Genomic DNA, 25,730 nt, shown 5'->3' with positions numbered 1-25,730 from the left:
CCCCAAACCAGCTGATTTCCACTAATAGCAGTGGTATGACCACATAATAGGGAAGCAAAGCAATGCCTGAACGGTCCCAGTGTAGATAGCAATGGACATTTACTACAAACTGCCTGAATGGCGTCTGGCACTTCTAATACTCTAATTCAACAAGAATTAGAAGAAAAAGCTCTAAAGTAGGTGCATGGAGGCAGGGTTTCTAAACACAGCTTTTGCAGATTTAAAAACACAGCTTTTACACAATAGGAAAAACTATACTGAAGGAGAAACACAAGGAGCTTGTAAAACTGATGACAATGGAGCAAGCCCTTAAGAATGGTTCTCAACCCATCAATCATGCTGACTCCCAGCCACACCACACCACCATTCCACAGTCTACACACTGTGAGACAGACATGATTCCACACCACATGGGATTCCAAAATCCCCGAGTTTCTGGAAAATAGAGTTTGTCCCAATTTTTGTGACAGATGGAGTTGATAGTCTCAGGATGAAAAAAGCGCCAGTTTTGACAGGCAGCAGATACCGATGCCCCTTGTGGTTGCAGACGATGTTGCTCTGGAATTAAGGTAGCACTGAAAGGCAGGGGGTAAATGCACTACTTACTTTGTTATGCTCCTCTCCTTGTGCCTTAACATAGTTTCTACTTCCTGATAAACTGAAAGTGTAACAAGAAGACAGGACTCCAGCAAGGCATTTTGCTGTCAATTAAAACCCTTAACAGATTTTTAAAAACTTTTTACAAGTTGGCAGATCAAGTATCAAAGAACTATACTGTGATCTACTGTATTTCTGCCAACAGGCACCCTCGTAAGTCAGTGTCTTAAAACCGTGCACAACATCTCAGGCGAGAAGCTGAGTTGAATGACTTTAAAATCAGTGAAGCATGCGGCAACTGGAAAACTGTAATACTGAAAGTACAGCAAAGGAGTACTTACATGGTTGTACTACACCACTAGTTAGCTTTGCTCTCCCGGAGAGTACTAGCACACTGAAACCGGGACCTCCGTTTCTATTTCTGTAAGAACAAAGTCGGTCCCATTTTGAGCCTAATCCTCCCTACCGTTCTGGTAGCGGCTCTGCCCTTACTCGAATCACTGGGAAGTTTGGGCACACGCGTCACTTGAGCTAGAGAACTTGTTTTTTTTTTTTCCTGCTTGCTGTAGGAAGCAGGACTAGTGAGAGCACCGTGCCAGCAGTACCTGCGCAGAGAGCCATGCCGCCCGGCCCGGCGCGGTTCTGCCGAGCACCGCGGGTCCGGCCCCGCAGCGCCGGCCCGCGCCGCCGCCGCTCAGCGCCTCTCGCCCGGCCGCCGCGCCGCCTTAACGGGAGGAGGGGCTCCTCGGGGGGCTGTCACTCTCCTTAAGCCTTTCCTTTCAAGCTTTGAATGTGAGCTGCCCTCCAGCCCCCCTCTCTCCTTCCCTCCCTCCAGCACATCGTAAAGAGAAGGAGGGGGAAGAAAAAAAAAAAAAAAAAAAAAGGTTTCAACAACAGGCTGGGCCAATGGCAAGTGGCGAGGCAGGGAAAGGGGGCCGAGCGAAGGGAGAAAAAGTGGAGAAAGGGAGAAAGAGAGCGAGAAAGCGCAGGCTGGGGGGGTTGTGTAAAAGAAGAAGCGTTGCTAATTTTTTTTGTTTGTTTGCTTTTCCATGCATGCATAATGAAGCCTAATCAGAGCACGTTGCTGCTGCTCGGGGGGCACTTTTGTATTTAAAGCCTTGCAGAGAAAAAAAGATCCACAGACGGATCCACAGAGCAGCTTGCAGGGCTTGTTGACAACAGAAGCAGCATCAGTCGCCCAGAGAGAAAGAGACCGCGAAGGCTGCCTCTTCTCCTTTCCCTGTGCACTCGTCTTGGTAGCGGGGAAAGACATTTCTTCTCCGCGCCACCCGAAAGCGTGATCCGTACCGAGAGAGAGCGAGCGGAGCCGGGACTGTGAATGGCATCGGAGCGGCTGGCATGTGCAGAGATGCTGCGAGCGGAGAGTTAAAAGCTCCCGAAGAGGCAGCAGCAGCAGCTGGGCACTTGTTTTGTGGGGAAAAAAAAAAAAAAAAAAGGAGACGGAACTGCATGAAGAGCAGTACAGCACCATGAGCCCTCCCGGCGCAGCCTGCGATTCCCCGAGCGCACTACGGGTCCGCTGTCGTCCGAGCCCCTGTTTGCACTGACTTCCCGCACCTCTCCGGGCGCCTTCGCCGCCGCCTCGCCGAGCCCGGAGCAGCGGTTGGGGGACACGGGAAGGCCCCCGGGCGCCCGCTTCGTACCGCGACCCCGCCGACTTCAGATCCCGGGGGCTGGAGAGCCCCGGCCCCGGCGCGCATGGATTGATGCGAGGAGACCTCATGCACACTGCCGGCGGGAGTTTTGGAAACTTTTCCACGGGCGGCAGCTCCTTCTTCTCCTCCTCCTCGTCTACCAGCGCGTCTTCCCAGCTCGCCCGCGGCTGCAGCCACTGCCCCCGTCCGCGATGCTGGCCCTCTCGCCCGCTCGGCACGGAGGCGGCGGCCGGCGCTGGCCGCGGGCGGCCGCCTGGCTGTGGCTGGCGGCGGCGCTGGGCGCCGTGTGGCCGCCGCGGGGCTCGCTGGTGCAGGGCCGGCGGCTGATCTGCTGGCAGGCGGTGCTGCAGTGTCAGGGGGAGCCCGAGTGCAGCTACGCGTACAACCAGTACGCCGAGGCGTGCGCCCCGGTGCTCCTGCAGCAGCAGCCGGCGGCGGCGGGCGGCGGGGACGGCCCGGCGGGCGCCGCGGGCGCGGCCGCCTCGTCCAGGCGGCGGTGCCCCAGCCACTGCATCGCGGCGCTCATCCAGCTCAACCACACCCGGCATGGCCCGGCGCTGGAGGACTGCGACTGCGCGCAGGACGAGAACTGCCGCGCCACCAAGCGCGCCATCGAGCCCTGCCTGCCCCGCACCAGCAGCCCCGCGGGCGGCGGCCCCGGCGGCCCCGGCCCCGGCGGCCCCGGCGTGATGGGCTGCACGGAGGCGCGGCGGCGCTGCGACTGGGACAGCCGCTGCAGCCTGGCGCTGAACCGCTACATGACCTACTGCGGGAAGCTGTTCAACGGGCTGCGCTGCACACCCGAGTGTCGCGCCGTCATCGAGGACATGCTGGCCGTGCCCAAGGCCGTGCTGCTCAACGACTGCGTCTGCGACGGGCTGGAGCGGCCCATCTGCGAGTCGGTCAAGGAGAACATGGCCCGCCTCTGCTTCGGCTCCGACATGGGCGGCAACGGCGCGGGCAGCAGCGGCGGCTCGGACGGCGGCCTGGAGGAGTACTACGACGAGGACTACGAGGAGGAGCCGAGCCAGAAGGGGAGGGACGACGCGGAGGACAATGCGGGCGCCGAGCCCGGCTTCCCCGTGCAGGCGGATAACGCCGGCCGGCCCGCCGGGGCGGCCGGGGCGCTGCTCGCCTCCATCTTGGTGCCGCTGCTGCCACGGCTCTAGCATCCCTCGCTGCCCGCACCCCTCCCTGCCTGCTTTCCCATCGCTGCCTGCCTCCCCATCCCCTTCGCCGGGCCGGGCCGGGCCGGGCCAGGCCCCCCGCGCCGAGCCGCCGCGGGCCTCTAGTCGAGCGCTCCCGCGGCGGCCGGGGATCCGGCCGGCGGGGCCCCTCGGCGCGGAGCGGCTTTCAGCGCTCTGGCCGCGGATTCCCCGACCCATCGCCCCGGCGCCCCATCCCCTCGCGTCTCCTTCTCTGCCTCCGCTGCTGCCCGCAGCCCCCAGCCCACCCCTTCCCCCGGCCCGGCGCTGCGAGCCGGCCGCAGGAGCGGCGGCCGGAGCGCAGGGGCCGCTCATGTTTCGGGTGTTGGTCTCGAGTGTGCACTATGCAATTGCTGCCACCCTGCCTTCGTGTTACCAGCGAGCGGAGCGGCTGACAGAGACTGCGGGCGAGGCCGCCGGCCGCCCCCCGGGACGAACCGGGAGTCGTGGCATGCTGGTACTGGGGGTCTTTTAAGAGTTTTGACATGAAGGTTAGTAAGAGGTGAGCAACCCAAACTTGCTGCCAAAGCGTTGCCGTACTAGTTAAGTCAGCAATTTGATTATCGTTAGCTGCATCTCGCTCTTCCTGATGCAATTGTGCCCGAAAGGGGCCTACGCCGCATCTGCCATTAAATATAGGGAAATTGCAGACTGAATAAAATCGGTGGTTTACAGCACTCCCTCTTGCACACACATATTCCCTTATAACAAAAGCGTGCCAGCAGCCGTCTCTTACTCTGTAACCTAGCGACAGTAAAAAAAAAAATTGTTTCAGAGTTGTTGGCTATACTGAACAATGCAACTTTTGTTTTAAAAGAGCTCTGCACTGCCATCTTTGAAAGACACTTTTAAACTCGAGAACATGTATGTACAAATATCCTGAAAAGTTTTATTGCCTCGTCATATCAGGGTGCTGACCTCTGGTAAATCTTATATAAAAAAAGAGTATTTAAAACTGGGATTTGTTACCAGTCGCTCTTCATTGTATATAGAATTTTATAAATTGTATGCTTTGGGGATAATTTATTTAAAAAAATAATAAAAAGTTTTAATTCCACATCCTATTTGCCAGGTAGCTGCATTTGCTATTCGTTTTTGGAAAGGTACAGATTTCACTTTATGCTTAAAGGGATACCAGCAACAATGATTAAGTGAAGTATTCTCTAGAACGTCAAATGTACAGTGTATTTTACAGATTGAAAGTTAACTTTCTTATTTGGAGAGGCTTTATGAACATTTTAGAATTGTATAAATGCATTTCTGAGCTGCCTTAAACATTGTATTTTTATAGAAGACGTAAAAAAAGGCCTGTCTTTTAAATATGTATGGCTTTTTTTTTTTTTTTTTTTTTTTTTTTTTTTTTTTTTTTTCTAAACGTGTAAATTAGTAAAAAAAGAGCTTTAAATAATGGATGCAGTGAAATTGTTTTCCAGGGACACTTGAACTCTCAGCACCCGAGATGAGGGGGTGGGGGAAGAGAGGCGGGGATCAAACCACAGAATAACAAACCAAAAAACAATCAAAAAAACAAACAAACAAAAAAAAAAAAAACCAAAAAAAAAAAAAAACAAAACAAAAAAAAACAAAACCAAAACAAAAAGAAAAATACAAACTGTGTCTGCCTGTAATACTTCACATAGATGTAAATTACTGCTATTCTTACTTTAATGGATAATTACATGCAAGAAGTAAATACAGCTTTGAAAGTACTTCTTTAAATGAGTGGTTAATTTTATAATGCGTTGGCATGGTAACTTGCCGGTGCCAGAAGAGAGTAAAGCAATTCCAAGGACACTGCTCCTGTATATATACGTGTAGAATTACTAGTGCACCGCGCTTCCTTCCTGCAGGCAGGTTGTTCTCGCTGGCGCTTGTAGAAGTGCTTCTGGGCCTGCAAACAAGGGGTGAGAAATACATCACGCAGAGGCGGCGAGCGTTCGGAACAAGGCTTTGCTTCGCGCGGGCTGGGGCGCACGCATCAAGGCAGCTGCAACAAAACGCAAAGTTTGCTATTCAGCCTGCCTTCTCCCTCAACGAAGAATGCAAAAGTAAACACACTGAAGGGATCAGCAATTACTAGATCTTGTAATACTGCGCTTAGGAGATGCTTTGCATCGTGCTGAAGCCTGGTTTGCTGCCAGAGCTACTGATCTACACTCAAACGCCCTTAGATAAATAATTACACTCTTAAGCTGTGTCGAGTGCTGATACACTTGACCTTGTAAATAGAAATGTTTGCAGTAAGAATAAACTCCGGCAGTGGAAAATCTTTTAAACATTAACACAAAAGAGAGAGCTCAGTCCTCTGGGGATTTGAGTTTGGACTGCGTCAAGCTAGGCACTCACAAAAAAAAGAAAAAAAAAAAAAAAAGAAAAAAAAAAAAAAAAGGGAAAAAAAGTTTATTTATCTTCTGTTCATGGTGTTTATTTAAAGCTTTTCATTTTAAAGGCTATAATTGGAAGGCAAGTCAGAAGTTTAAAAGCTACCACAAATAAACTTTGACTGAGAGGGCAACAGATTAGCAAGATAGTGTCTTTTTCATCTTACCGGATCTTGACAGAGTGCAAATCCACATCTGTCTGTTGTATAAATTAACAAAATTAGAAATCCCTGCTTCTGGGTTAGTTATTTCAATGAAAGATTATTTTATTATTTCTTTAGGGTGTGATTTTGATTACATTGCCCAGCAATAAATGCACATAAGTGCACGTGCACACACATAGCCAACCCAAATAGTTGTGATACCAAACAAGTGTATGGCTATGGTGTGCGGCTATGATCTGAAGTTTGTTTTTAAAGTCATCTGAACGGTTGAGTAAGCTTATTGTTAAAACAAAGCTGGAAACTGTTTCTTCGGGAGGAGGACAGATAGTTGGGTGAGACTTGTAAATAGAGTCAGCTTTCTTTACAAAGTGCTGAGTTCACAATGGGGTAAGGATGATCTTAAATACTTCTTGCACAGATGACCAGAAACATGCTTTCAGTTTGTCAACAGTTAGTACCCACAAGGACTATTTAACTAGTTGTTGATGAAAAATTAAGTCCCAGCTAAAAGCCTTTATTTTTCTTCATTTGGGAGTAAAGACATTAGCACTAGAAAAGGACTGATAATTAACTGCTACAATAAAGTCAAGACTTAATTTTACAGGCTTCTGTCAAAAGCATCTGCCTGGAATAAATCAACACCAAGCACCACTAGGCAGGGAAGACTCATCTATATGCTTCCTTCTCCAGAAAAAGTGGATTGTTTTCATTTAAGTTATTGTGCCACAAAAACAACTGAACTGATTCTGTCCTGTGAGCTCCTCTCCATAAGGAGGTAGCTCTGAGTTTTGTTATATAGTCAGAGTCGGCACAGTTTCCAGTAGGAACGACTGCCTATGTTGCTAATTGTCCCAGGCAAATAAGCCTGTGCAGATGCTGATGTCCATCAAATCTGTATTTCTTTTGCTTGATTTTCAGACAGATGGAAATCTTGAAATGTCAAGTGATGTAGCAAGAACAGATTTAAGCAAGAGAAAGACTTCACCTTTCCTGACAGAGGGAGATTTTTCACAGGCAAGGAAGGTCTCTCATTTGTCTGGCTGTTTGGCAGTGCTCTCTGATGAAGTCCTGTCCAGGCTATCTCTTCCAGGAGAAGATGGAACTCTGCATCATTTTGTGTAAAATAATCCAGTAGGTTCTGATCCCTTTTCATTCCCAGTTACCAGGTTTGAATTCTTGGTGACAGTTTATTTGTCTTTGGAGGCACTTCAGTGACAAATGTTTAAGGGAGTGTGGGACAATGGTGGAGAACAAGGGAGGCAGTTCATTGAACTGACAGTGACCATACAGTAAATAGGGGGAGATTCAAGCTTCACTGATCACCCAAGCGCACAGCAAATCTTTTGTATACAATCACAATGGACATAACATAAGGTCTCTGTTTATTTTCAACAATATACAGCAATGTATACACTCAGGCATACATAACTTTAAATTTTATGAAATTAAACCTTGCAATGATCTGGTTTGGCCAGGTCTTTTCATGGTCACACTGGAAAGCATGATGGATTTTACTTAGAATCTTCCCTCCTTCTAAAAGCTGTTGGTCTACCAGATCTCTCACTATAGACATGCTTCTATAGAGCATATCTTAGAAAGGACTGCAAAGGTGGCTGCACTTCACAGGTAGAGAACAAGACATTCCATCTCAATGTGATGTAAAACTAGTACTTGATTTTTGGTTTGTTCTTTTCTTTTGAGTACACTGGAGTTTGAGAGGTACTCAAAAAGAGCCAAAGTGGACATATAAGAAGTAGTGGAATAAAAAATCATCACCATTTGAGTAATAGAAAATGCTTCTTGAGTGACTGAGTTGCATAGTCTTCAAATAGTCACCAAAATATTTTAGACCTTCAGTCTATTTTCTTCCTGTCTGCAGTAATAACTTCACACCCTTCCACACTGCCTGTGGTAACACACCCATTGCAAGTCCTAGGAAAAGCAGGTAGTTGTGCAACAGGAAACATTTTCAAATGGGAAGAGCAATGATTTCATGTCTGTGATACAGATTTGTAAGCAGTAAAGTTGAAAGTTACTGTATTTTACTTGAAGCATTGGCTGTGGTAGACAGTTGAAAAGGCTCACATTGACTGTCTGAATGACATAAGTAATGTGCTATTAGCATAAATACTTTCTAAGACATCCATTTAATCAATTTCTTAAATAACAGAATGATCTACTACAAAATAGTGGACTGTATACACTATATTTTGGCACAAAGATGGTCATTCTCCCACTAGTAACCAGGGGCTCTAAATAAATGATTTCAACAATGTTTTATTAAAGGAGGACAAGAGCCCTCGAGCTGCATTAATCGGGGAGAAGTCGAGTGGCACTTTTGTTATGGAAATGTTAAACACATAATAGTTCAGGCAAACAATGTGGAGCCACTTCATTCTCTCAGCCATGCTGACACCTCTTAAAGAGGAACTGCAGGGAAGGATGTGGGAAAGATTTGCTTTCTGAGGAAGCTTTCAGCTAATATTTTGGATATTTACCTCTAAAATTCAACCAGTGCAAATGTAACTGAAGGGCATAAAAATAAAACAATAAAGAGGGATGACTTATGCAGCTACTGCTAGTGATGAGGGTTTGGTGCTCAAAATCGAAACAGTAATTGACAAGCCTCCTTTTTCTTCAAAGTTTCTTTTTTTTCATTAATTTATTATAAGACAAGTGAGTATTATAGTAGAAGGTGAATGTGCACAAAGAGAGATTTTTGTTAACACACAGAGATAATAGTGCTAATACTATACCTTGGACATACATCAGGGAGGGGAAGGAGGAACACCCTAGAGTAAGGAAATAGTCTAAGGTTTAGTCTGTTGGTCATGAGGTAAAGTGTGATATGCAGGAAGCATAAAAATACATTAATAAAGTGATACAGAATCTGCATAAAGAAAGATCCACGTTCAAATGTGGTGTTTTGAATAGGTAAGAAGAAGAAAGGGTAGGGAAGAGGAGATGACTGTTTTGTAGAGAAGTTTTGGAGAATTGATAGTACACTTGCTAATAAGGAAAAAGAAGCTCCAAAATAAGATCAAGTTAGCTGAGACACAGATTGAAAATAATGAGGGAACGTAGAAAGAAAGCTGTCTGTCTTTAGCAATGTTAGCACAGCCAGAAGGTAAGAGTAATGTGGAAATAAGATGAATATTTAGCTCTGGAAATGATTTTTTTCTCATCTCCAGAAGATGGAGGTGAAAGCTATCATCCCCATGTTCTTGGTGTTCGTGACGGTGCACTTCAAACACTGTGTCTGGGTTTCAGACCACATCTCTCTCAAGTTCAGGAAGGATGCTGACAAACTCATGGGGCTACTAGAAGGCTGCCAGAATGGCTATAGTTTGTAACCAACAAGGGAAAAATGAGGGAGCAGAACTTTAGTCCAACTGAAAATTTGCTCTAATGGCACCCTATACCATGGGAAGAAAACTTTTGTAAAGACTACAGGGCCCAACTCTTCTCAGTAGAGTAAGAAGGTACGACAAGGTGCAGAGGGCACAGACTGTGGCCAGTAGGTTCAGACTGAGCATTAGGAAGAACTTTGCCAGGAGGTGAAGGAGGTAGTGCAGGTCTGAGACAAGTTTCCCAAAGAAACCCTGCCACCTCCATTGTTTGATATTTCCAAAACCTGGCTATCAAGGGATACAGCTGATTTCTAGTATTGGCTGGAATACAGCTTCTGGAAAAAAATGGAGGTAGATGATCTCTGGTGGTCTTATTAAATAAATTCTATAATACTGTGATTTTAATGTTGACCTGATGATGAGAAATCCAACAGGCTCCTTAGGTAGATGTAAAATTAAGTCAGGCTCAAGCATACGTGTGGCATATTTCAATGGAGGTTGAGGTGCATGGTGATTGAGGAGAGAAGGTAACTGTTACAGATGCCCACAAGGCTAGAGAGGATTGAAACAGCTGAAAAGGGGTCAAAGGGGAAGATTAGGAGGAGAGTGGAGACCCAGACATAGGATTTAGTTCAGGACTTGAAGACAGGAGGAACAGAGGAAGTATAACTCAAGGAAAATAGTGAAATATAAGGGAATATAGTGAGGATAAAGAAAGTGTCCATCTAAGAGTAACACTTATGAATTGGAAAATAGACAGTTTGATTGGAAGGGGAAAGATAAGACTAGGAAAAAATTTGGAGGAAACTGGAAGGACAGAAGGGATGTCTCTTTCCTTTGCAAGAGAGAAATACTTGTGTATAAGTTCTTGGCCACAGTATCTTGCTGCCTTGAAACAAAAGGAATAAAATTCAACTGAACCTTCTCCCTTATGTCTACATGCAAGTATGGACAATACAAACACAGTTTGTATTTTTAACTATCTGAGAGATTACAGTGCTCTGTGTAGTCACAAAACACACATTCTCATGTAAATAGACATAGATTGCTAGATGTTGTCTAGTAATGCAAAAGCAAGACACATCTGTTTATAAGTTTGTATACTAAAATAATGCAATCGCCTACTACGTTATGGTGTATATGAGAGTGTATATCTGGCTTCCACTAGCTTTAATTGGTTAAATAAAGGAAATTAGGTAGTTTAAACAGAGCATTTATAAGCACTACAAGTTTCCAGTCATCCACTGGCGACGACTTCTAATTCAAGCAATGATAGTAGCTGAAGAAGTATTGCAGAATGCACATTGCAGAATGCATATTGCAGAATTGCACATTCTGCATTCTGCATTGCATTCTGAAGAAGTATTTGCATTAGGTATATTGCATCCCTACAAAGAGGAAATCAGGAAGGAATGCCAGGAGGCCTGCATGGATAAACAAGGAGACCCTGGACAAATTTAAACACAAACAGGTAAATTACAAAGCATGGAAAAAGGGAAAGGTAACTGGGGAACAATACAAAGAAATTTTCCCAACAGCCAGGAAGATAGTTAGGAAAGCTAAAGCACTGGCATTTGTATATCTGGTCAGAGACATCAAGGATAACAGAAAAAAAAAGTTCCCTTAGGTACATCAGTAATAAAAGAAAGACCAGGTAAAATGTTGGCTCTTTTCAGGAGAGATATGGAAGACCTGGTTATGCAGGACATGAAGAAGACTGATGCACTCAATGACATTTTAGCCTCAGTCTTCAAGTGCTCAGCAGCAAGTGCTCCAGCCAAATCCCCTGAGATGCAGAAGGGGAGAGCAGGGACTGGGAAGATGAAGAACTGCCCTGTGCAGGAGAAGATCCCTTAGGAACATCTAAGAAACCTGAAAGTACCCAGGTCCATGGGTCGTGATAAGATGCATCTGAGGGTCCTGATGGGACTGGCTGAGAAAATGGCTGAGCTACTGCCCATTATATTTGAGAAATCATGTCAGTCTGGTGAAGTTCCCACTGACTGGAGAAAGGGAGATATCAGCCCCATTTTTAAAAAACGAAGTAGGGAAGACCCAGGGAACTAAAAGCCAGTCAGTCTCATCTCAGTGCCTGGCAAGATCATGGTGTTTCCTCCTGTGCTATGAGAAACTGTACTGAGAGACATGGAAAATAATCAGGTGATTTGTGACAACCAATATGGCTGCACTAAGGGCAAATCCTACCTGACTAACTTGGTGGCCTTCTAAAACGGGTTTATATTGTAAACCTAGCGGTGGACAAGGGAAGGGCAATGGATGTCATGTACCCGGACTTGTCGAAAGCATTGGACACTGTCCTGTACGGCATCCTTGTCTCTAAACTGGAGAGATACGGATTTGATGGATAGAACACTATCCATCAAATGGATAGTGGATGAAGAATTGACTGGATGGTCACACTCAAATAATTGTTGTCAATGGCTCAGTGTCCAAGTGGAGGGCAGTGACAAGTGGTGTCCTCAGGGGTCAGTACTGAGGCTGTTCCACGTTCCTCCTGGTGACACGGGCCCTGGGGTTGAGTGCACCCTCAGCAGGTTTGCTGATGACACCAAGCTGAGTGGTGCACTCAACACACTCAAGGGAAAGGATGTCATCCATGAGAGGTGCATCTAATGGATGTCATCCATTGCTCATGCAAACCTCATGAGGTTCAAAAAGGTCAAATGCAAGATCCTACACCTGGGTCAGAGCAATCCCAAGTACAAATATAGGCTGTTGGAGGAATGGATTGAGAATAGCCCAGGGGAGAAAGACTTTGGGGTGTTGGTGGATGAAAAGCTCAATATGACCCAGCTGTGTGCAGTTACAGCCCAGAAAGCCAAATATGTCTCGGGCTGCATCAGAAGAGGTGTGAGCAGAAGATCAGGAGAGGTGATTATGCCCCTCTACTCTGCTCTTCTGAGACCTTACCTGGAGTACTTCTGCCTGGGGTACTGCATCCAGATTTGGGATCCCAAGGACAAGAAAGATGTTGACCTATTGAAGGAGACCAGAGGAGGCCACTAAGCTGATCAGAGGGCTGAAGTACCTCTTCTATGAAGACAGGCTAAGTGAGTCAGGGTTGTTCAGCCTGGAGAAGGAAAGGCCCCGAGGAGACATTTTAGCAGCCTTTCAGTGCCTAAAGGAGAATGACAAGAGAGCTAGAGAGGGACTTTTCACAAAGGCATGTCATGAAAGGACAAGGGGGAATGGCTTTAAGCTGAAGATTGGTAGGTTTATACTAGCTATCAGGAAGAAATTCTTTACTGTAAGGGTAGTGAGGCACTGAAACAGATTGTCCAGGGAATTGTGGACTCCCCAGCCTTGGAGGTGTTCATGACTTTGATGGGACTTTGATTATTATGGTCTAGTGGAAAGTTCCAGGGCAGGGGTGTTGGAACTAGATGATCTTTAAGGTTTCCTGTAATCCAAACCATTCTGTAATTCCATAGGTATTCCTGATACACTCAATAGTGATGATCATGTTATCTCCTTTCAGGAGTCACAGTGTCCTTCTAAATCCATTCAAACATTTTTGATGTCATGTAAAAATATGTTTTAGCAGGAAGTAAAGCAGCAGTCCACAGAAACTCTTATGGCTACCTTATTTTTGATATTAGTGTATACAGGTGTATACCACATGTTTGCAAATTAGTCTATAGGACCTGGCAAAGTCAAGTATAGACAGATGTCTTTATGCATATCAGGAATTGAGGCCATGGAAGAAAATTCAATACAAGAATGTGGATTTTATGGAAAGAACTGAAAGAACATATGTGCCAAATAATTTGTCCAAAACATCTCACCTTTCTCTAATGTAAAGTCTTGTTTGCACAGCTCCAAACCATTGACTCCTGTTAGAGGTAGTGTGAGTTTTCAGTAGTGTAACTGTTGTCAGAATTTACCCTTTGTCTTTCTTTCTATACTTAGAGAGGAAGATTACTCAGTTAAATGAAGCTTATATGAATCAACAAGCAGCTATCACTTGGGTTTGGGCTAGTGTAGTTAAAAGTTGTCTAAAACCTACTGAAGTGAGCAAAACGGAGCGCCTGGATGTGTGGAAGAGCATGTTATTATGCAAAATGTATTGCTAGAATGGGGAGGATATATTTGTAAAAGGAGTGGATAAGAATGATATATGAAATCTGAGAAACTGAAATCTTTTCCCTTTGGGGCTGCTCAAACCTTGAGTGGTTCAGTTCTTGGGAATATTAGACTAATTATTAGAATATACTGACTGCATGTAGAGCCTGAATGTTGTCCCTCCCATTATATTCAGAAATCATTCTGATTCTTTTCAGATCTCATTGGGAACTCTTCGGTTGGAGTCTGAGTTATGGCATTCATGGGTAAAATTTTATTTTCTCAATGTTGTAGGGAAAACTTGTTACACTTAAGAGAACTAGTGAAAACATTTTGTGGTGATGCTCTCAGTCCAGATTTTAAGCCCAGTGTTGTCTTAATACTCTGCTGTGTAAATGAAGGGAGGTGGTTACCCATTGTTAGCTCTGACTCAGTTGATGTTCCTGTTTAGCAGTAGGGATATCTGAGGCAGAAACTGTTCCTAACCCTGTCCTGATTCTGCTCAGGTCCTACCCTCATCCTGGGGTATAGAAATGCTTTAAAATACACCTGCCATTCAGTTTTTTCCAGAATGCTGCTTCAGTGGTGCTCTGCTGTTTGGAAAATATTTTTATTAGCCCAAATCTTTTTACCCATGCTGTCCTTCTGGGTAAGAAGATTAAGACACAGCATAAAAAGCTGGTTCAATTACCTCCATTCTGTCTGGAGAGTCTTCTGCACTGGGGCAGTTATAAATATCATGTTTGCTGCCAGAATGGGCAGGGACCCAGTCAAAGACTTTTGCCAGCAGATCTTCTTTTAAAAAGGGGGAATAACTGTTGTAAATGAGGTACAGCCTTCTGAAATGGTACAAATATGTCCTTGACTCATTGTAGTTTGCAGGAATCATGTAACTTCCATTTGTTTGGACTGGTTTTGTGATTCTTTATTCGGCAAACTTTATGGCAAAATAGTTCTGCAAACAGTTAGAGCTTCTTAATATTTTATGTTGTCTGTTTTGGTAGGAGTAGTGCAGAGAAGAGATAAAAATGCATAATGAAAATAAACTATGTGAAAACATTATTTTGGAAATATTTCCCTAAATTTATAACTTTTATGAGTTTCAATATTTAGTTATCAAGAGTGCATCAATACTGACAAAATTACTATGAATGTAATGAGAGTCAAGGTCAGGGGAAAAAAAAGATTTAAATGAAAAATATTTTGTGCAATATTGTTTACTGTGGAAGATAACATTTAAGTAGTCCTAGGCCAGCAGGACAACCTAATGACTTCTGTCATAAAAAAACCCTCATTATTTTAGATTCATTAAACTGAAGACATAAATCCTAAGAACAATATGTCATTTCAATCTTTAAAACAATGGCATTTTTATTAAAAATTGCATTTTTCTTTTCTGAGTTTCCTTAAATAACTGAGGATATACATATCTTCAAAGAAACTATTTAATATCCCACAGGGATGAGACTTTAAACATGAAGACCTTTAGGGAATTCTGGTCTAGATGAGTGATATTTTTGTTTTATTAGATTTTTGTTTTTTAAATTTTAAGTAACTACCTATATTTAACAATAGCTTAGTACTCACTGTGAAAAAAAAGTTATGAATTGTATATATATATATATACCAGCCAGCCTTGCTTTTCTCCTGAGATTTCTATTCTTCTATTTGTTTCAGAATTCCTTAAGAAAAAGAATGTGAAAGACACGGTTTCAGAAACACACTGCCACTTTAAGAGGATACAACATGCCTATTAATAATTGTATTACTCCTCTATTATTGTTAAGAATAATGAAGGAATGGGAGCGTTGGCCCCCAAGCTGAATTTATCCTGAAATGTTTTCAATTAACTCTTGGCACCGGCAGGAAAGCATCAAACCTTTCCCATGCTGAAATATGGAAAATCTGCAGGGAACATCCCAGCAGGAGTGGAATTTCATTAAAACAAGCACATCATAATTCAATGACTTCTGCACCCTCTTTAAGCCTTTCTATTGATAAGGAGTCCGAGGTGATTTTTATGGATTTGCAAAGAGAAATGATTTCATAAGATCTTTTCAAAGAGTTTGTTTTGGCTGAGGCATTTGAGTTATTATCTGCTCCCTGATGAAAAAAGAGTAAGACATTTGGCATAACTGTGACTACTAAATAAGAGGCATAACTGAAGAGACGTTAAACAAAGTTTTATCCCTCAGACAGATTTCTGTAATCTCTGTAGGAACTGACTCCATAACTATTTTCCCACATCTTTTAAAGAAAGTATTGCCATTAAAACCTGCACTTTTTAACAACTACATGTAAATACTAAAGCAAGCTTGTGTTTAATTACACATTCAAATACAGATACAGACATTTTAATATTAAATATACTCATGCATTTAGTAGTGGTATATGAGGTAGAGGTGCATAGTGATTTAATAATATGCATATCACTTTGCCCATATGTGGGTTGTCCTAAAATGTTTGGCTATCCCGTTTGTAAATAAAATTTACATATGTGTGGGATATAGTGTATTTTTAAACACTGCTGAAGGCTTAATATTTTTTTGCTAAGTCTTGTATAACTTAATCTTGATATAACTTTTTACCTCCTGCAAAATAAGTTTTCCTGTCAGGATATAGCTAAGGTATAGAGACATGAATTGTTGCTCATTACAGAACATTAGCATTTATGTTTATTAACAGGTATGATAATCAAGTATTTTTGCTAATCCCCAGTAAAGGCTCAGGCTGGCTGGATTTAAAGTATAAGACTGAATATCTGTGTCAGTCTTGGTTTCTCTGTTTTGAAGTGGAATTGAAAATTTGCAGGAACGTCTTGTCTTTTTTTCTACCCAATGTTCAAAAATATATTTGTGTATTTGCTGCCATTTCCTCCATGACACCACTACTCCTGAGGCAGGAAGAGCATCATGGAGAGTTAGGAAAGCAAGCTGCTGAGGCTGGCACCACACAGACAGGTTGTGGGGAAGATGTTAAGAGGAAGATGGTACTTTGGGTGTGCTTTCCATTGGTAGAGGAAGTGTGTTTTTTCCTATCCCTGTCCCATCCTCCTAAAAGGCCTCCAGGCTAAGCATCTCCAATGCTGATTGAGTACACAGCCTCTCCTTCTGAGACTAGAGTGGTACATGTTACGTGGTGCCAGTTTGACACATTAACAAATAGTGGCTAGATTCACGTGGTTATCCTTTAGCAAGCTTGGATGACAAGAGCTCCTTCTAGACAGGCCAAGACCAGAAAACTTGTGTAAAATCAGCCTGTGTGACTTGAATCCAGACTGTCACAATTTCACTGCATGTCTGTTTTTCAACATGAGCAGGAGGACTTAACAGACACATATATACCCACATTTTCACAGCAATCTGTTTTTTTTTTTTTCAGCAACAAAGTTTTATTCTGAGATTTCAGTAGTATGATACTCATTTGCAGCTTACAGTTTTTCTTTCACGTATATGACAGAGGAAGAAACCATGTAGGAGTTAGAGCACTACAAGTTCTATTCTGGAAGTACACCAGGATTTTTCTGCTTTCAGTTAGCCATGTTGCACCAACAGCTTTCACATCCTCGACAGCCTGCAGCAAGGAGTTCCACTGCCTTACAGCACAGTTTTGAGAAGTTTTCCTCTCCTTTGGCAGGACTTTGCCACCTGACCTTTCCTTTGCGCCACAGTGACTATATGGCACTTTTCCACGTCCCTTTCCAAGTTTTCTTTTTCCACAGAACTATTCCATCACTTTGATCATTCTTCTTGCTCTTTTCTGTACTACATAAAGTTTTAGTATAATGTGGTGGGGATAGGAGGAGCACAACCATAGGAAAGCACTCCTCCTTCTTTTAGACGGCTTCTAAATTCAAGAATATGAAAATTGATTTGAACCCAATGATTCATGACAGAGGTTTCTTGGGATATCTGAAAATTACTGACCAAAAATGGCTACTAGTGCTGCAAATACAGTGAGTCAGTTGAGTTTGCAGTGGATGAGTCTAGTTGAGAACAGGAATATAATGAGTGCAAGAGGATTAGATCTTACATTTCTCTCAAAGTTTGTTGCACGATACAGCAGGACCTTCACTCTTTCCTTCTGATGTCATTAAAAGACTGATAACTTACTGTGACCTATACAGACAGGGAAATTTAAATTCAGTGATTTTTGTGATACTTTTGATGGCCAGTAATGAGAAGATTTCCCAGGGAAGGATTGCACTGCACAATTTCCAGTTTATACTCATTTACTTTGTTTTTAACCATTATAGACCAGGATTTCTGCTGCCTTGGCAGTCTTACTGTAGTCCATTCAATGAGCATGACACAGATTTGAAAGAAAGAAATGTTGTGCCCTACTGGTTGTTAAGAACAACAAGCTCTACTTTGATCTCTTTGCTACATTTCTTTTTTTAAGGAGTTTTATGTTCTCATAGTTAGAAATATGACAACCTACTGAACCATAAGATATCCAGATTTTCTTGTTACCCTCTCCTTTTAGACTCCCGATCTTCCTACTTAAATACAAAAACTTGTGGGTTTTTTTCTCTGTTACAGCATCCTGTCATTCTGCCAAAAGATTCCTGTGTTTTCTGTTTCTTCTCTTTGTGGTTGCCCACCATAAGAAGAGTTTAAAGCAGTTCTGTGTTGTAACTCATCCAGTTATCATGAAATTAGTGTTATTTTTACCCTTATTAAGGTAGTGCCTTATGACATAAGAGCAACAATATTCAAAAGGCATTTCCTATCAAACCAGAAATGCCTTTTATACCAAATTCCTCAGGTCTCGAACACCTGATCTAGCCTATTGATATCATATTTATGGTGAATAAAGCTTTTTAAAATTAGGATTTTTTTACGGGTAATTGTGAAAAAGCTTTTCAAAATGGGGATGGGGACAGCAAAGTTACAACTGACAGCAGAGACAATAGTGTTGAACAATATTAAGATAATAATTAACTTGAGTTTAACTCTCAGAAAAACAGATTATCACAGTTTCAATTGACACTAGGTGCCTGTTAGAAACTCAATCCCAGATCTCAGTAGCTTATGAATTGCAATTTTACCTGAGATCATTCACTACCCTGCACTGTCTTCCCCCAGAAAAACTAAACACAAAAGGAAAATCCCCTTTGAGTTTCCTTAAACACGTTTTGAGGTGTGATGATAAGAATGCCTGAAAGCATTTGTCTATTTTTAATTTCCATAATTGCAAACTGTTCCTTTAAAAGGTTGTGTACAAACAGTATTTGTTTAATATATCAGTAAATAAAGGACAAGAACACAGTAGGGATAAGGAATAGGAATTTTCCCAGAATAAGGAAATACTGTTTGAAACAGTAGGTAAATCAATTGGAATTTTGTATGACTATAGATTAAGCCTACTAAAACTTTAAGTTTGATGAAGCAATTTCAGGGAGAACATTTAGCCATTATTTCCAAAATGTTATAAAGAATAGATGAAACTTTGGAAACTAAACTAGGAGAAACTCATTGTGAAAATGGTAGAGAGAAGAGGGCAAGAGCCATGGCAGGACAGGCAAAAGTGTAAAAAGGATAAGGTAGTGAAGAGGACCAGTGAGGTGAAGTAGTAACAATTTTCAACAATATAAAAACATTGTTTCAAGGAAGAAGCAAATAAGTTATTGCCTTTGTTTAGAATTAAATGGTACCTACTCAGGAGTAAATTTTCAGTCACCGACAGTTTGTAAGAACATCTGACAAGGTGTAGCTGGTCTGTGTGGCTTAACCCTGTAAGCACTGAGCTGCAAACAGCCTGTTGCTCACTCCCCACCACATAACGAGGAGGAGAATCTGAGGGCAAAATTGAGAAAAACTCATGGTTTGCGATAAGAACAACAGTTAATAGGTAAAGCAAAAGGAGGACTTCATTTCCTACCAGCAGGCAGGCATTCAGCCGCCTCCAGAACAGCTGGTCTTCATCTTGCATCATGTATTTGGAAATACAAGCACCATAACCATGAGTGGTTAGTTGGGGTCAGCTGTTCAGCTCTGTCACCATACAGTGATGTCTGGGGACACAGCTGAACCATACAGTCTCATGTCCATCCCCAGACTACTTCAACAGAGGGAAGATTTGAGAAACAGAGAAAGTCTTGGCCTTGGCAGAACTATCTTGAACAGCATATTGTCGAAACTGTTTTGGTCACAATTCCAAAACACAGCACCATATGAGATACTATGAGGAAAATTAACTCCATTCCAGTCAAACCCAGGACAACATGTCTTCGAGGACAGGACTAGATTATTCAGAGACACTCTGGAAAACTCAAGACTTGCCCAAAATAAGTGTTTATATAAGGAGAAACAACTGAAAGCAGAACAGTAAAACTTAAATACAATATTAATGCCAGAGCATATTTCTCCGTCCTTTGCCATATTACCTTGCACAGGTTCTGTTACACCAAATGCACATAATGTACTGCTATATTTTTTGTATGTTGTTGCTTTTTCTTTTGAAGTCAAGTTTAATAGTTGATAAATTTAAAAGACAAGTCTGGATCTCAGTCATCTCAAGAAATATGTCTAAATTATTTGAGATTTTTCTCAACAGTACAGGCTGAGTGTAAGTAAGAGTCTAAGTAAGAGTGACATCCTTTGTCTGTAATTTTCTCTTTGTCTTTCAGAGAACTTCACAGAAGACATCCTTTCTTTCCTCTTGCATGTATTTATACATGTATAGACACTCATATATATATTTTATGCTGTATGATTATCTTAGCAATAAAGGGCCAGAGGGAATCTGCAGATTAGAATGAAAGGTGCTGTATTTTCTAATAAATTCATATATGTGGTCCATGGTTCCACTAGCTGGTCTGTTGCTTGGAGAGATGAGTTTCAGTCTTTTGTTAGATGACCCCAAAGTGTCATCAGGGAAGAGCTGTTGATGTATTTCATTCTCATACAAAGTGAGCTCTTCTGGTAAGTTTTTACAGTCTTACATTATAAACCTAAACAAATTTCTTTAATGCTTTAGAGATATCTTCTAGTCAGTTCTTTATACTGCATGATGTTTTTGCAAATTTTAACAGGAAGTATCTATGAGAAGGGAGAATCTGAGGATACTTTACCTTTCTATGTAACAAAAAATGAATGTAATTTCTGTTGTATAAATGTTAGGATCTTGTGTAATTTGAAAACTGCAGTCAGTTTTAGGTGGTATGTAATAGGACGCATGGATAATATATCCCACATAGACAGTATAGGTGATTACTAAAAAAGCAGCATTGATTGCCATGTCTGTCTTTACTGTAACCTTTCAAGGCTGAATTATTTTGTCCCTTTGTATATTTAACATGTTTTCATTCTGACTACCTACCTTATAAGGCATTGTGGGCAATTTTCTTTGTGTATACTTTCTTATAAATGTATAACTCAGTTTATTAACCCTCTCTTTAAGCTTGTGTTTCTAACTGCATATGAAACTTCACCTGCAGCCAGGATTAGTATTTTCTTTTATGGAGCAATTTATTCGTATTTGATTTCAAAATACAGGAACTGCTGGCAGGCTTCACTGCAAAGAGTGTAAACATCTTGAAGTATTGTAGCACCACTCCCTCAGAAAGACGTCTGAAATAGGTATGCTACTATTGTCCCTAGTGTGCAGGTGAGGATTAGAAGATCAGAAACAGGGAAGGTGACGTGCTCAAAATCATGTGGAATCTACCCTTCCCTTGGATAGGTCAGTGAGCTGTTCTCATGTCTTTGGGGTCCTTTAACCCTTGGGAAGCGTCAAAGACAACAAAATAATAGTAGTAATTATCACATAATACATAAGTTTTGTGGCTGTTGTTATTGAGCTTCACCTCTGTTAAGACAAAATCTTCTATTATTGTCAGTAAGGGGATGTGTTAAAATCAGATAGCACAAATGCCACTTATTAGTTGATGAAAGTTATTTTACTATAAGGTTATTCTTGCTGGAGTAGGCACTATTTTAGAAATGGGATATTTTTTTATTTCCTCATGCATAACTTTCTTCTTTATATAGGCATTAGTGCAGTTACCACACATTCATATCCACTGCAGCCATTCTCTCAGATCTAGACTTCAGGAAGCTCAAATCCAAATAGTTTTCAAATCCAAGCTGCCACTTTGATTTCATCACATCAAACCCTTGTTGAGATCAAACCTTTGAAATGAGAAAAGATTTTTAATCCAGTTACCCCAGATGGGGTACAACTCTCCAGGTCCTGAGAGCTGCAGGATTAGGAATTCTCAAACTCCCCTCACCCACCCATGAACACACATGCAGGGAGCAAACAAGCTGCCCAACTTTACATGCTTTGCTCACAAACAGTCCTGCAAACAAATCAATATCTAAGAATGGAGAAACATCTTTCTGCCCTCATCTTTCTGATGTAGTGAAGTATGCACAACCCCAGTATAGTCTTTGTTTTGTAAACCTAATACTTTCTATTCAATAAAAATTGTTTTGAAAACTGGTTAAAATTCATAGTAACTCTAAATGAAGCAATTCACTGTCTACCTGTAACATGATTTGCAAATGGATGGAGTGAGATTTCTATTTCAAAAGGTCTTTGCTTCACTATCATAATACAATTCTTAGGCTTGGTTTTAATCTTCAGACAACTTTTTTCTTAAGATAAATATGGAAAGACCACAAACAATTTGCTGTGCATGAAAGCTGAAAATAACAATTCCATTATCATTATTATAATTTTCAAATCCAGAAATCATTTTGCCCTCAGATTCAAATTACGTGGGAGGATAATTTGTGCCAATACAAATTCCACTTTTCAGCTGACTGATGCATTTTTATAATGATAAGAATTCACATGCAGTTGATGCTGTTTACTAATAGTCTATATTATTATAATTTTGGTGACATCAGACTTGAACTATATCCAAAAAGTATGTATGTACTGCTATTAAATAGATTGGTATTTTGCTCTGTTACCCATGAAATGGGATTGAGAAATTAGTCATGAGCAGAAAGGCAGAATATAATGGGCAAAAGCACCAGTGAGAAAACAAAGCCATGTTTAGTTTGTGGCAATTACAGCTGGCATTTCTCCAAGATATCAAGTGTGTGTCTGTTTCTGTGTCTGTGAATCTGTGGGTAAGCATGTACATAATTTTTCACACAGCCACAAAAGATTTATTCATTATCGCTTTTATATTTATTTTTTTATTATTTTTGTACTAGTTGTTTTATCCTTTCTAGGATAAGCAGCCAAAGGAAGTGACTGCTCACATTCTCACAAATGTCAGATTACTTAATATAGTTTTCATTCCACAGGTAGCAAGATAAAGACAGAGAAATAAAGAAAATTAGGTGACAAAATAAGTAGAAAAAATTAGTGATTGTTACTTTTCTAAGGGAACAATAAAGAAACAAACAAATGTCTTTTGAAAATGACAAGGAAATAAGGCAATATCCATAAACCTCAGGTTTATGCGATTTGCTTCCCTGCCTCCCCCCAATCGCAAGTAAAGCAGTTAAACTTTAGTCACAATGAGCAGCAGCCCAGAAGTAGACAGACAGCCACCTCTGTGTGGGGAAGATTTATAGGGACCCCTCCCGGGCCCTTTGCAAGTCCGATTCATGGGCTGCCCTGACCAAGGCTCAGAGCTGTCGCTCCGAAAAGGGAAGAAGGGAAGGCTTGTCCTTTTTTTTTTTTTTTTTTTTTTTAGATGACCATTTGTTATTAGAACACAGGCTTCCAAATGACGAAGGAGAGAAAGGGTTGAAGGAAAGATATTTTTCCCCTCTCCCTTGTGTGGTCCAGCGTATTCAAAGCAGGGGCCTGTCTAGTTTTACTGAGAAGGAGGAATGAGCTGATTTAACATGGATTGCAGCACTGCTGAGAGAGGGGGAGAGCAACTCCCAATCAAAGTGTGAGCTGTTTTGGTGTCCATGTGTGTGGATGTACAAGCAAGAGAAGTGGCCAGTCTCTAGGCACCTTCTTTCTAAGAGCTCAAGGGCAGATAATTGATGTGACAGACAATTCTCCTTAACCCCCTGCCAACAAAACAGCTCTTGGGCAGCTCACAGCTCTTCTCACTCAATAAAGGCCTGAACCTATCACAAAAAACATGGGAAAGATTTACTTGTTGTGAATAGCAGCAACGCAAATAGGAATAGTGACCAGCTCTTCCCCACACACTGATGTGTGTAAAGAAACTGAGGTATACAAGTAAACAAGCAGAAACAAACAAGGTAAGTCTGTAGGATGAGTTGGTCCCTGATAACCTTGTCTCTGCTACTACCAAAGCAGAATTATTGTAGTGTTGTGAAAGTGGCTTTTATTTAATGTCTATACATCATCTACATAAAAGATAATCTGCAAGACCCTTATTCTGCCCCCAGCCCCAGCTAATGGTATCCTACAGATTCATTTATCAAATCATTTGTGCCAACTAAAAGCAGAGTACATAAAGAGGCACATGGTTGCTGGAGCTTCTTAAACAATGTTTCTTGCCTAAAATTATACTTTTCTCATGAACTTGTGTCACACCTGTGAAAAACATTGCCAGCAACCACTCAGTAATAATGGCAAAAATTTCATTTTGTCCCAGGTCTGGACATTTTTTTGTAGTCTGGTGAAGTTCAACTCAAACTGTGTGGGTAAACATTCTTGTAGCATATTGAGTGATGTGAGCAGCAGGTTGTACCTAGTAATAACTGGGGAAAGCAAGAAGAAAAATGCCAAGTCCATTTTAGCAAAGTAATTCCAGTGTAGAATACCTTAATATATAATCAAATATACATAAAGTAGAGGTGGCTGAATATGCAGGTAGTCAGACCTCATCCTCTGCTATCAATATACACATGGACAGCAGAACAAGTAAAGAGCTTAATCAAAGTATCCCTGCATTAGAGAGCCCTGGCATAAATAAACCCATTGAGATCATTGTCCTGGGCTAGAATAGAAGGCTAACTGCAAATTGTGCAAGTCTAAAGCCAGAAACTTTTGGACAAGTTATGGCATATGGTGTGATGTGAGCATTTCAGGTAGACAATATTGTTTGTATGCAAAGTATACCTATGTACTCATTTTTAAAGACTGAAAGAAGTAAATAAGTCAACATATTGGCTTCATATCAGAATGGGAATTTCTACTTGAAGCCTTTAGTAACTTGATCATTTTTCAAACAACAATTTACTTAACAACTTTGACTTCACTGAAGAGTCATAGGGGCTATCTCCTGTCATAACTCAGTATCTCGAGGTATTAGAGATATATAGAACAGTAATTTTCACCTGTTGGCTGTCTGTGGTTGTGAGCATCCTCAGGACATCCCATAAAAAAACCAGACCACCAAGTCCAATATCAATATATTTAAATTACTCTTCAGAGGCTGAAGTTTTCAAGGAATTAAAAATCAAAAGGAGATTGGAAATGACTGATGCAGAATACTGGTTGTTAGATTTGCAAATGATTCTTTCATTTCTGCTTCCTCCTCTCTTTCTTCCCCTCATACGTCCCTGCCCTGGAAGACTAAACGCTAATGCGATTAATTTCTCATGCTTTAATAAGCTCTTTACTATCTTGCTCTTTACAGAGTGAAGATACGGGGCTGGGGGGACAGCAGGGACTGCTATTGCTTTTCAAGCAAGATGCTGCGCCGTTCCTGGGTGAGCTTGCGCGTGCAGTGCGCACCAGCACACCAGGCCCTTCCCTGTGGGAAAGAGGCATCTCCCACAAGGAGCATCATCCTCCTGTGACAGTGTGCAGCAGCACAAGGCTCTGCTGGTGCCTGAGCCACGGCACAGGCCCGCAGGGTGCTGAGCAGGGGGAATGGCGTGGTGGGTGTCTGGCACTGCTGGGAAGGCAGGGTAGGTGCTTGCGCCTGAGTGAGCAAGGAGGGCTGCCTTTGCCACTGGGTCCTGGGGAGAGGAGGAGGAACAAAACCCTCCATTTTGATGGCTCTTCTTCACCCATCAGCTCCATTTACTCAGTCTCAATAGCTGGGGCTCAACAGCAGCAGTGGCAGCAGCTCCTGCCGGGCTCCCACCTCCTCCCTGGATGCGCACTTCCCAGCAAAAAGGAGAATGAAGAAGGGGACAGGGAAAGAGAAAGAAAGAGGGAGAGTGAAGGGGGGAGGGTAGGGAAAGAAAAGGGAAAAAAAACCTTGCTGACACGGGGCATAACTTAATTTTCACGGTGCCGGGACAGCTGTATCGTGTAATCTGCCATGGCATGCCATTAAAACTTCAATGCCTTTACTGACCCAGAAGGGAAACTCAGACCGTGGAGAGCCTTTTGAAAAGAAGTGGTGATCTTTCACGATTTATGAGCTTGT

General features: G+C 42.1%; 1 protein-coding gene and 1 long non-coding RNA gene across 4 annotated transcripts in view; both read left to right on the top strand.

The window, feature by feature from the left end:
* The first annotated feature begins 2,320 nt into the window (after positions 1-2,320).
* On the top strand, positions 2,321-3,578 carry GAS1 (growth arrest specific 1). The gene has a single exon (XM_063423990.1). It carries the CDS (start codon positions 2,465-2,467, stop codon positions 3,440-3,442), a length of 978 nt encoding a protein of 325 aa, XP_063280060.1. The 5' UTR covers positions 2,321-2,464; the 3' UTR covers positions 3,443-3,578.
* Positions 3,579-3,794: 216 nt separating this feature from the next.
* Positions 3,795-25,730, top strand: part of LOC134564797 (uncharacterized) — a 75,306-nt gene continuing 53,370 nt past the window's right edge. Inside the window, exons 1-4 of one of the 3 annotated variants that reach the window (XR_010083653.1) lie at positions 3,795-3,969; positions 6,942-7,154; positions 13,675-13,722; positions 15,134-24,478. This is a non-coding gene — a long non-coding RNA (uncharacterized LOC134564797). Of the gene's footprint in view, positions 3,970-6,941; positions 7,155-13,674; positions 13,723-15,133; positions 24,480-25,730 lie in introns of those variants that run through there. The other 2 variants (XR_010083652.1, XR_010083654.1) reach the window with 2 other exon arrangements.

The sequence above is a fragment of the Prinia subflava genome, chromosome Z (assembly GCF_021018805.1).
Source record: "Prinia subflava isolate CZ2003 ecotype Zambia chromosome Z, Cam_Psub_1.2, whole genome shotgun sequence".
NCBI classification, from domain to species: domain Eukaryota; kingdom Metazoa; phylum Chordata; class Aves; order Passeriformes; family Cisticolidae; genus Prinia; species Prinia subflava.
This window is presented reverse-complemented; position numbering and strand designations above follow the sequence as displayed.

Coding starts and splice junctions, on each gene's coding strand:
- GAS1 (XM_063423990.1), top strand. CDS start 2,465: ATGCTGGCCCTCTCGCCCGCTCGGCACGGAGGCGGCGGCCGGCGCTGG.